The following is a 12,190-nucleotide window of genomic DNA, read 5'->3' on the forward strand; positions in this document are numbered from 1 at the left end:
TATGGGAACACTCCAAAGAGGTACCAAGTTTCATCTTGTCATATTTTGTATTAAAATCAGAAATCAAGGCCGGGCGCAGTGGCTCAAGCCTGTAATCCCAGTACTTCGGGAGGCCGAGGCTGGTGGATCACGAGGTCAAGAGATCAAGACCATCCTGGTCAACATGGTGAAACCCTGTCTCTACTAAAAATACAAAAATTAGCTGGGCATGGTGGCGCGTGCCTGTAATCCCAGCTACTCAGGAGGCTGAGGCAGGAGAATTGCCTGAATCCAGGAGGCAGAGGTTGCGGTGAGCCGAGATCGCACCATTGCACTCCAGCCTGGGTAACAAGGGCGAAACTCTGTCTCAAAAAAAAAAAAAAAAAAAAAAAAAAAAATCAGAAATCAAGATCATAGGCTACAGAACAAAAATATTCAATGTCAGAAATTTACCTTGCAAAAAGAGAAATTGATCTTTTCATGAATCGATGCAACTCACCAATTATCTACCACATTTCCTTGTGGAAATATATTTATTTTTACAACAAAAATAAGAGATTTTCTCTATTCTTTTCCTTAATAGCATTCTAAATATAAGCCTTAGAACTGTTTCAAATTATCCAGCCATATAAAACACACCTGAGGCCGGGCGCGGTGGTTCACGCCTATAATCCCAGCACTTTGGGAGGCCAAGGCGGTGGATCATGAGGTCAAGAGATCGAGACCATCCTGGTCAACAAGGTGAAACCCCGTCTCTACTAAAAATACAAAAATTAGCTGGGAATGGTGGTGCGCGCCTGTAGTCCCAGCTACTCGGGAGGCTGAGGCAGGAGAATTGCTTTAACCCAGAAGGCGGAGGTTGCGGTGAGCCGAGATCGTGCCATTGCACTCAAGTCTGGGTAACAACAGCAAAACTCCATCTCAAAAAAAAACAAAAACAAAACCAAAACACACCTGAGAAGCCGGGCGTGACGGCTCATGCCTGTAATCCCAGCACTTTGGGAGGCCGAAGTAGGTGGATCATGAGGCCAGGAGTTCCAGAGAAGCCTGACCAACATGGTGAAACCCCATCTCTACTAAAAATACAAAAATTAGCCAGGCGTGAAGGCACACGTCTATAATTCAGCTACGACTGAAGAATTGCCTGAACCTGGGAGGCAGAAGTTGCAGTGAGCCAAGATTGCACCACTGCACTCCAGCCTGGGAGACAAAGCAAGATTCATTGGGGTACGGGGGGAGGGGGAGTAAATGAGAATTCTTTTTTTTTTTTTTTTTTTTGAGATGTTGTTTTTGCTCGTTTCCCAGGCTGGAGTGCAATGGGGTGATCTCAGCTCACCAGAACCTCAGCCTTCCGTGTTGATTCTCCCGCCTCAGCCTCCGAAGTAGCTAAGATTACAGGCATGTACCACCGTGCTCGGCCAATTTTGTATTTCTTTTAGTAGCGACAGGGTTTCTCCATGTTGGTCAGGGTGGTCTCCATCTCCCAACCTTAGGTGATCCACCCGCCTCCCCCGGCCAAAGTTCTGGAATTACAGGCATGAGTCACCGTGTCTCGCTTAGAATTTTTAACAAATGAAATATATTATTAGGATTTTTTTAAAACCCACCTCTTTTATGCCCTTTGTAAACTTTTTTCGTAAACTTTCAAGCTCTACTAATAAAATGCAATTTTCAGTTAAAAAACTGAAGTCAGGCCAGGCGCAGTGGCTCACGCCTGTAATCCCAGCACTTTGGGAGGCCGAGGAGGGCGGATCATGAGGTCAAGAGATTGAGACTATCCTGGCCAACATGGTGAAACCCCGTCTCTACTAAAAAAAAATACAAAAATTAGCTGGGTGTGGTGGCGTGCGCCTGTAGTCCCAGCTACTTGGGAGGCTGAGGCAGGAGCATTGCTTGAACCCAGGAGGCGGAGGTTGCAGTGAGCCGAGCTCACGCCACTGCACTCCAGCCTGGCGCCTGGCTACAGAGCGAGACTCTGTCTCAAAAAAAAAAAAGAAAGAAAAGAAAAGGAAAAGAAACTGAAGTCAGTATAAATGAACAAATCTTTTCAAGGTGACAAACCCAAGGAGTGTCAAGGGCTGATTAGAAAACAGATGTGAGGCCAGGTGCTGTGCTCACGCCTGTCCATCCCAGCACTCTGGGAGGCTGAGGTGGGTGGATTACCAGAGGTCAGAAGTTCAGGATTATCCTGGCGAACATGGTGAAACCCTGTCTCTACTAAAAAATACAAAAATTAGCCAGGTGTGGTGGCGGACACCTGTAATTCCAGTTACTGAGAAGGCTAAGAAAAAAGAATTGCTTGAACCTGGGAGGCGGAGGTAGCAGTGAGTCGAGATCCCACCATTGCACTCCAGCCTGGGTGACAAGAGAGAAACTCCTTCTCAAAAAAAAAAGAAAGAAAAGAAAAGAAAAAAGATGTGTGTCACTCATGTGTCAAGAAGTCAGGTCATCCAATCACTTGAGAGAGTCTCCCATCCTGTACTGCTCAGTTAAATGCTCAATGACCCCCTCTCAGGAGACACTGCACTATGCCCCAGTGATCGCCTCAAGTACAATTTACTTTACAAATTCTTGCACTTTCTCACTGGGGCAGGTTGTTTTTTTTGTTTTTTTTTTTTTTTTTTGTCTTTGGGAATTTTTTTTTTTTTTTTTAACAAATCTTAGAGAATCCAGGTGGCAGAAATTATTTCTGTTTTCCTCTCAATACCATCATCTGATTGGCTAACCAGCAATGTGTCACCAAGAACTGGAAGCTGGCTTAGGTGAAGACAATCTTAATGTCTAAATGTTAGCTTTTCAAAGGAAGAGTATGCCAGGAGATGCCACTCAGCCCTAGGGCATCCACCTCCTCCCTGGAGAGGCTATACTGCATACCTCAGGTGATCCTATGGGAGAAAATGACCCAGGAGCTCATATTAATTACACAGTGTAGCAGACATAGACATAGTGGGTATCTTAGATTATTCACAGAGAGTACTAAAACCCAGGACCAGAAAAAGCTAGTGGTTGAGGACACATAACCCCATAAAGTTTCAAAAAAAAAATTGACCCCAAAATGTTCTCATAAGATCTGAGTGCCTAGAGAAAATAAAGACATACAGAAAAATTTTACAATACCTTATAAGGGGATTATTCCTTGCTTTCTTCTAAAGAGAAATACTTAAAAATAGAAAACAAGTCCTTTTAAATGTGCCACCCAATGCATTGCCAAAAAAATGATTAATTAAGATATGGTATCAAGAATGTACTGGTACCAATCTTGCTCAAGTTTTGCAAAAAAAAAAAAGAATGTACACCAGGCAGTTGGAGGTGGGAGGAGGGGGCGGGCGGGGAACAGTGGCTCATACATGTAATCCCAGCACTTTGGGAGGCCAAGGCAGGCAGATTACTTGAGATCAGGAGTTCAAAACTAGCCTGGCCAAAATGGCAAAACCCCAAAATTAGCTGGGAATGTTGATGTATGCTTGCAATCCCAGCTACTTGGGAGGCTGAGGCAGGAAAATCGCTTGAGCCCAGGAGGTGAAGGTTGCAGTGATTCACAGCACTCCAGCCTGGGCAACAGAGGAAGACTTTGTCTCAAAAAAAAAAAAAAAAAAAGGGCCGGACGCGGTGGCTCAAGCCTGTAATCCCAGCACTTTGGGAGGCCGAGGCGGGTGGATCACGAGGTCAAGAGATCGAGACCATCCTGGTCAACATGGTGAAACCCCGTCTCTACTAAAAATACAAAAAATTAGCTGGGCATGGTGGCACGTGCCTGTAATCCCAGCTACTCAGGAGGCTGAGGCAGGAGAATTGCCTGAACCCAGGAGGCGGAGGTTGCGGTGAGCCGAGATCGCGCCATTGCACTCCAACCTGGGTAACTAGAGCAAAACTCCGTCTCCAAAAAACAAAAAACAAAACAAAACAAACAAAAAAAAGAAACACTAAAAAACAAATAGTTAATCATCTGAATCGGGAAGAAAAATTTGGCATTTGGAATTGTCAAAAGGAGCTGGAAATTTAGTATTTTACTTTAAGCCAGCGTTAGGCTGCAGAAAAGGAGGATTGGGAAGTACATTTGGGACCCTGCGTAAAAAAACACATAAAAAATGCTAGATATAGCCAGACCCGGTGCCTCGAGCCTATAATCCCAGCGCTTTGGGAGGCTGATTCAGGAAGATCACCTGAGGTCAGGAGATCGAGACCAACATGGTAAAACCTCCTCTACTAAAAATACAAAAATTAGCCAGGCGTGGTGGTGGGTGCCTGTAATCCCAGCTGCTCCGGAGGCTGAGGCAGGAGAATTGCTTGAACCCGGGAGACCAAGGTTGCAGTGAGTCGAGATGGCACCACTGCACTGCAGCCTGGACAACAGTATGAAATTCTGTCTCAAAAAAAAAAAAAAAAAAGGAAAAGAATATATATGCAGGACATAATCAGCCTTCTGTGGAATGTCAAAATAGTTAAGTGACCAGGGGCTCATGCCTGCAATCCCAGGAACGTTGGGAGGCCGAGGTGGGCGGATCACGAGGTCAGGAGTTCAAGACCAGCCTGGCCAACATGGTGAAACCCCATCTCTACTGAAAGTACAAAAATAAGCCATGCTTGGCGGTGGGTGCCTATAATCCTAGCTATTTGTGAGGCTGAGGCAGAAGAATGGCTTGAAACCGGAAGGTGAAGGTTGCAGTGTGCCAAGATCACACCACTTCACTCCAGCCTAGGCAAAAGGGCAAAACTCTGCCCCCCCCCAAAAAAAGAAAAAGAAAATAATTAAGGGACATGGAATTAGACTGAGCTGGAATTCTAATGTCTAGACGCCTGTTTTTAAAAATCTAACTCAAATGCATTCATTTTTTTAAAAATGACTACATTAGAGGAAACAAAATTCAGGCTTAACCAACTATAAACAGTCAATGAAGATCTAATTACGTAACCAGGAAATTTGTAAGCTCAAGGTGGAATGTACGAAACCATGCAACCGTACCTAGCTACTGAATTTGGGTTCTTTTTTTTTTTTGAGACGGAGTTTCTCTCTTGTCACCCAGGCTGGAGTGCAATGGCGCGATCTCGGCTCACCGCAACCTCCGCCTCCTGGGTTCAGGCAATTCTCCTGCCTCAGCCTCCTGAGTAGCTGGGATTACAGGCACACACCACCATGCCCGGCTAATTTTTTGTATTTTTAGTAGAGACGGGGTTTCACCATGTTGACCAGGATGGTCTCGATGTCTTGACCTCGTGATTCACCCGCCTCGGCCTCCCAAAGTGCTGGGATTATAGGCGTGAGCCACCGCGCCCGGTTGTATTTGGGTTTTTTTCATCATGCACCTTATAAAAGTCTTTTTTCCAAGCCCCACTAATGGACCATAAACTACAAGTCATAGGGGAGCTCTATAATTTTTGAACAACTCTTTGATTAAATTCTTTTTTTTTTTTTTTGAGACGGAGTTTCGCTCTTGTTACCCAGGCTGGAGTGCAATTGTTGCATTGAACTTAGCACAGAAAGTCAACACCAGAACAAAAGTATGCCAAATTGCAGGGTTTATTGCCGGCGACCACGGAGGACTCACGTCTCTCCAACCCGTGGCCCCGTAAAAGAGGGTGACAAGACCTTTTATACCCGTAAAATCGCCTCGGGGGTGAGGGGAGAGGATGGGGTGAGGGGCTTCAGACATTCCGAGGGCCAGTGGATTCAAATCAGCTTCTGGGCGGAGATGAGGGTGAGGGGGTTCTGGACATTTCGAGGGCCAGAGGACTATTCTGATTGTCATTTAAGGAGTTCACAGATGCTAAGATTAGCATTCGTTTACACATCGTCTGGGTAGGGGTGGGATCCATAGATTTTCAGTTGCTTGGCGCCAGGATGGAATGATCTTGGGGTGCCTACTCTGGGAAACAAAGGCCAGCAATTCTGATAGATAAAAGGAGGTATGCAGCTTTACCTCTCTTTGCATCCTGCAAATGATCTAGCAATTTACAAAAGCCAAGGTTAGCAGTCATTGTGAGAATGGAAACAGCACTGTTCTTTTAAAAAAATGGCATTATACAGGTTCTAATTCTAGGCCAGCTATATCACACAATGGCGCGATCTCGGCTCACTGCAACCTCCGCCTCCTGGGTTCAGGCAATTCTCCTGCCTCGGCCTCCTGAATAGCTGGGATTACAGGCACACACCACCATGCCCGGCTAATTTTTTGTATTTTTAGTAGAGACGGGGTTTCACCATGTTGACCAGGATGGTCTCGATGTCTTGACCTCGTGATCCACCTGCCTCTGCTTCCCAAAGTGTTGGGAATCACAGGCATGAGCCACCGGGCCCGGCCTAAATTCTTTAATATTTTTACAGTGACTCCCACAAATTTTTAAAAGGAAAAAAGAGGATCTAGGAAACTTACGAACCAACGCTCTTCCCATTCATGAACCCACACCTGGAATCAACATTCTCCCCTGAGGACTCTCCCATGATCCCTACACAATCTGGGAGAGACGTGGCACTGCGAATGCAAAACTGCCCAGTGAGGGCTTCAGGCCAGGGCACAGTCACTGCTCAGAGAAGAGACAGAACGCCCTGGGCCCGGCTGTAAGCGCAGCCGCCATCTTCTGGCTGAAGGGGACTTAGGGCGAGCTGCTCCAGGAAAACGCCAGGCGCAGATTGTGGAGCTGACTGCGGGGAGGCCTGAGTCCCGCCATAGCATCCTACCAGTTCCAATCCGTCCCTTCCCTCTCTTGAGATGTTGCACCCCACATTCTCACCATTTCTAGGCTTTCAGGGTGTCCTTGCGTCTTAGCTGTGAATATCCCATTACCTGCAGGTTACCAGGCCACAGAGACCTGCAGCTCGGGCTGCAGTAAGAGACAAAGGCCCCGCCAAATCCGGGATGCCGCCCTGTCTGCCGCAGCTGCTGTCCTGATTGGAGGGCTCTTAACCAAGCATCCGGATTGGATGACGTTTAAGGTCCCCGCCCCTTTAGGCCCTGAGTGACAGAAGATGTGATTAGACGCTGGGCTGAATAAAGAGTAACAGCCTAGGCTGCAGCCTTTACAGGCAGGGCTTCCTCCCTAAACTAAGCCAGGTCCACCCCAGAAGATATTTGCCATTGACTTTGTGTATAAGGTCATATACATTTATAAATGATATACTGTATGGCTATTCACAAAGAAAAATAATATAATAATTATTTTTAAATTTTGGCTTTTATGATCTTCCTGGCTTCAATTCTTTAAGGAAGCCGCCTAAGATTCTTTTTTACAAAAAGGCAGTCCTCTGAAATAAAATATGAGCCACATGTGACTTTTATTTTATTTTATTTTATTTTTTTGAGACGGAGTTTCGATCTTGTTACCCAGGCTGGAGTGCAATGGCGCGTCTCGGTTCACCGCAACCTCCGCCTCCTGGGTTCAGGCAATTCTCCTGCCTCAGCCTCCTGAGTAGCTGGGATTACAGGCACGCGCCACCATGCCCAGCTAATTTTTTGTATTTTAAGTAGAGACGGGGTTTCACCATGTTGACCAGGATGGTCTCGATCTCTTGACCTCGTGATCCACCCGCCTCGGCCTCCCAAAGTTCTGGGATTACAGGCGTGAGCCACCGTGCCCGGCCCTGTATTTTAAATTTTCTGATAGCCTTTTTTTTTTCTTGATATGAAGTCTCACATTTTGCCCAAGCTGGAGTGCAGTGGAATGGTCTCGGCCCACTGCATCCTTTGCCTTCCAGGCTCAAGTGATTCTCCTGCTTCAGCCTCCCGAGTAGTTGAGATTCCAGTCACCCGCCATCATGCCCGGCTAATTTTTGTGTTTTATTAAAGACAGGGTTTCACCATGTTGTCCCACTGGTCTCGAACTCCTGACCTCAGGTGATCTGCCTGCCTCTGCCTTCCAAAGTGTTGGGGAGTCACAGCACTGGCCGTTGCCAAACTTTAAAAAAAAAAAAGACGGACGAGGCGCAGTCAAGACCATACTGGCTAACACGGTGAAACCCAATCTCTAAAATTACCCAGGCGTGGTGGTACCCGCCTGTAATCTCGGCTACTCAGGAGGCTGAGGCAGGAGAATCGCTTGAACCCGGGAGGCGGTGGTTGCAGTGAGCTGAGATTGCACCACTTCACTCCAGCCTGGACAACAGAGCAAGATTCCGTCTCAAATAAATTAATTAATTAAAAGAAAAGAAATAATAAATATTCAAGACCATTTGAGCCCTTTCCCAAACTAGCACACTGTCAATTCACAAGTTTCTACTTCACTGAGCAAGTAAAAGTCAGCCAGATTTAGATTTTGTAAAACAGCCGTAAAAGCAATGGCAACAGCCGTAAAAGCACCTGGCGGCCGGGTGCGGTGGCTCACGCCTATAATCCCAGCACTTTGGGAGGCCAAGGCGGGTGGATAACAAGGTCAATAAATCGAGACCATCCTGGTCAACAAGGTGAAACCCCGTCTCTACTAAAAATACAAAAATTAGCTGGGCATGGTGGTGCGCACCTGTAGTCCCAGCTACTCGGGAGGCTGAGGCAGGAGAATTGCTTGAACCCAGAAGGCAGAGGTTGCGGTGAGCCGAGATCGTGCCATTGCACTCCAGCCTGGGTAACAACAGTGAAACTCCGTCTCAAAAAAAAAAGCACCTGGCAATGGGCATGAATAAAGGAGAGATGAAAAATTGCTATGGCCGGGCACAGTGGCTCACACCTGTAATCCCAGCCCTTTGGGAAGCTGAGGTGGGTGGATCATCTGAGGTCAGGAGTTCAAGACCAGCCTGCATGGCAAAATCCCATCTCTACTAAAAATACAAATATTAGCCTATCATGGTTGTGCACCTATGTAATCCCAGCTACTTGGAAGGCTGACGCAGGAGAATTTTTCCAGCCCAGGAGGCAGAGTTGCAGTGAGCCATGATGAAGCCACTGCATTCCAGCCTGGGTGACAGAATGAGACTCTGTCTAAATAAAAAAAAGAAATATTGCTACAATTTTTGCCATGGATGTTATTTTCCCTTTATTGCATATGTGGTTTATACAACTCTTTTACATCAAGGAAAATGTCCAAAGACCCACAGCTACTAAGTGGCTGGGCTGAAACTCAGGATAAACTGAGTTTGTTCATTTGTGCTCCTCCAAAGATCAAACTATTGGCTTTTGCAGACCCATGAAATACTGGAGAATGATACTTTCACAATAGAAGCCAAATCTCTGTGTGTGTGTGTGTGTGTGTGTGTGTGTGTGTGTGTGTGTGTATGTGTCTGCGCACGCGCCCATGTTTATTATTGGGAAGAATCTGTTTTGCTTTGTTTGCTTTTTTTCTGAAGGGGAGTTTCCCTCTTGTTATCCAGACTGGAGTGCAATGGCAAGATCTTGGCTCACCGCAACCTCCACCTTCTGGGTTCAAGCAATTCTCCTGCCTCAGCCTCCCGAGTAGCTGGGACTACAGGCGCGCACCACCATGCCCAGCTAATTTTTATATTTTTAGTAGAGATGGGGTTTCACCTTGTTGACCAGGATGGTCTCGATCTGTTGACCTCGTGATCCACCCACCTCGGCCTCCCAAAGTGCTGGAATTATAGGTGTGAGCCACCGCGCCCGGCCCAGAATCTGTTTATTATTAGGAAGAAGTACTGTTTATTATTGGGAGGAATCCTGTCAAGAAATTGCAGAAGCACCCAGTATCTCACACCTGTAATTCTAGGACTTTGAGAGGCTGAGTTGAAAGAATCACTTGAGGTCAGGAGTTCAAGTGCAGCCTGGGCAACACAGTAAGATCCTGTGTCTATGAAAACAGTTTTTAAAAATTAGCCAGGTATTACAAGTTACTCAGGTAGCTGAAGCAGGAGGATTGTGTGAGCCAAGACAATTAAGGCTACAATGAGCAGTAATTGATTATACCACCACACTCCAGCCAGGATAAAAGAGTGAGACACTGTCTCAAAAAAAATTGCAGGAGCATTTTGAGCAGACATACAATAATTTGTTTTTGTTTTTGTTTTTTTGAGATGGAGTTTCGCTCTTGTTACCCAGGCTGGAGTGCAATGGTGCGATCTCGGCTCACCGCAACCTCCGCCTCCTGGGTTCAGGCAATTCTCCTGCCTCAGCCTCCTGAGTAGCTGGGATTACAGGCACGTGCCACCATGCCCAGCTAATTTTTTGTATTCTTAGTAGAGACGGGGTTTCACCATGTTGACCAGGATGGTCTCGATCTGTTGACCTCGTGATCCACCCGCCTTGGCCTCCCAAAGTGCTGGGATTACAGGCTTGAGCCACCGCGCCCGGCCAACTATTTATTTTTTAAAGGGTTATTCCTTGTGTTGGAATATGCTGTTTTCAGAAGAAAAATATAAAACCTTGTTTTAGGATTGACCTATTTTCTTAAATTTTCAGTTTAATTATGTCACATTTAGCACAAGTGATTCATTTTGATTTGATTTGGTTTAGTCTGTTTGGAACTACTGCACAAGCTCAGTTTAGAATGATGGCGGGCGCGGTGGCTCACGCCTGCAATCCCAGCACTTTGGGAGGCCGAGGCGGGTGGATCACGAGGTCAAGAGATCGAGACCATCCTGGTCAACATGGTGAAACCCCGTCTCTACTAAAAATACAAAAAATTAGCTGGGCATGGTGGTGCATGCCTGTAGTCCCAGCTACTCAGGAGGCTGAGGCAGGAGAATTGCCTGAACCCAGGAGGTGAAGGTTGTGGTGAGCCAAGATGGCGCCATTGCACTCCAGCTTGGGTAACAAGAGCGAAACTCCGCCTCAAAAAAAAAAAAAAAAAAAAAAGAAAGATGGGCCTCCAATAACTTTGTTTTGTTTTGTTTTTGAGATAGAGTCGTGGGCCGGGCGCGGTGGCTCAAGCCTGTAATCCCAGGACTTTGGGAGGCCGAGGCGGGTGGATCACGAGGTCAAGAGATCGAGACCATCCTGGTCAACAAGGTGAAACCCCGTCTCTACTAAAATAAATACAAGAAATTGACTGGGCATGGTGGCGCACGCCTGTAATCCCAGCTACTCAGGAGGCTGAGGCAGGAGAATTGCCTGAACCCAGGAGGCGGAGGTTGCGGTGAGCCGAGATTGCGCCATTGTACTCCAGCCTGGATAACAGCAGCGAAACTCTGTCTCAAAAAAAAAAAAAAGAGAGTCTTGCTCTGTCGACAGGCTGCAGTGCAGTGGTAGGATCTGTACTCACTGCAACCGCCTCCTCCTGGAATCAAGCAATTCTTGTGCCTCAGCCTCTTGAGTAGCTGGGATTACAGGTACGCACCACCACATCCAGCTAATTTTTGTAGTTTTAGTAGAGACAGAGTTTCAACCTGTGGGCCAGGATGGTCTCAATCTCCTGACCTTGTGATCTGCTCTCCTTGGCTTCTCAAAGTATTGGGATTACATGCATGAGCCACCACACCCAGCCAACTTTATTTTTAAAACTCTCCCTTTTTGGTAAAGTTCTTATATAGGTCAGAGTTTGACCAAAACTCAGGGCTAGTACCACTCTCAGTTTCTATTATTTAAGGTTTTTGTTCTTATCATGTCACTCATAAGTTATGGTGTCTTCATAGTCACATATGTCTTTGAGTTTCTGTCATTCCAGTGAAAGAGAGACTATTTGACAGTCTAGAGATGACTGCATGCAAACATTTACAACTTTTGAAAGTATACAGTGCAACTGGGCACGGTGGCTCACGCCTGTAATCCCTGCACTTTGGTAGGCCGAGGCGGGTGAATCATGAGGTCAAGAGATCGAGACCACACTGGTCAACATGGTGAAACCACGTCTCTACTAAAAATACAAAAAATTAGCTGGGCATGGTGGCGCGTGCCTGTAATCCTAGCTACTCAGGAGGCTGAGGCAGGAGAATTGCCTGAACCCAGGAGGCGGAGGCTGCAGTGAGCAGAGATCTCACCATTGCACTCCAGCCTGGGTAACAAGATCGAAACTCCGTCTCAAAAAAAAAAAAAAAAAAAGAAAGTATACAGTGCAGTAAGGAGACTACTGTTTTTTACTATCAGGAGGATAATACTAAGAGTTGAAACTGGCCATGCACAGTGGCTCATGCCTGTAATCATAGCATTTTGGAGGCTGAGGTGGGTAGATTGCTTGAGGTCAGGAGTTCAAGACCATCCTGGTCAACATGGTGAAACCCTGTCTCTACTAAAAATACTACAAATTAGGCAGGTGCTACATGCCTGTAATCCCAGCCACCCAGGAGGCTGAGGCAGAAGATTCACTTGAACCTGGGAGGCAGAGTTTGCACTGAGAT

The 12,190-nt window shown here is 46.4% G+C and overlaps 1 protein-coding gene across 1 annotated transcript in view; it reads right to left on the reverse strand.

The window, feature by feature from the left end:
* The window catches only part of LOC100387343 (uncharacterized), a 40,165-nt gene extending 33,325 nt beyond the window's left edge, over positions 1–6,840 (reverse strand). The window contains exon 1 of the mRNA XM_035285597.3: positions 6,709–6,840. Within this exon, the coding sequence (XP_035141488.1) occupies positions 6,709–6,711 (3 nt within the window). The 5' untranslated portion in view covers positions 6,712–6,840. The remainder of the gene's footprint in view (positions 1–6,708) is intronic.
* Between the last annotated feature and the right edge of the window lie 5,350 nt (positions 6,841–12,190).

The sequence above is a fragment of the Callithrix jacchus genome, chromosome 22 (assembly GCF_049354715.1).
Source record: "Callithrix jacchus isolate 240 chromosome 22, calJac240_pri, whole genome shotgun sequence".
Lineage (NCBI taxonomy): Eukaryota > Metazoa > Chordata > Mammalia > Primates > Cebidae > Callithrix > Callithrix jacchus.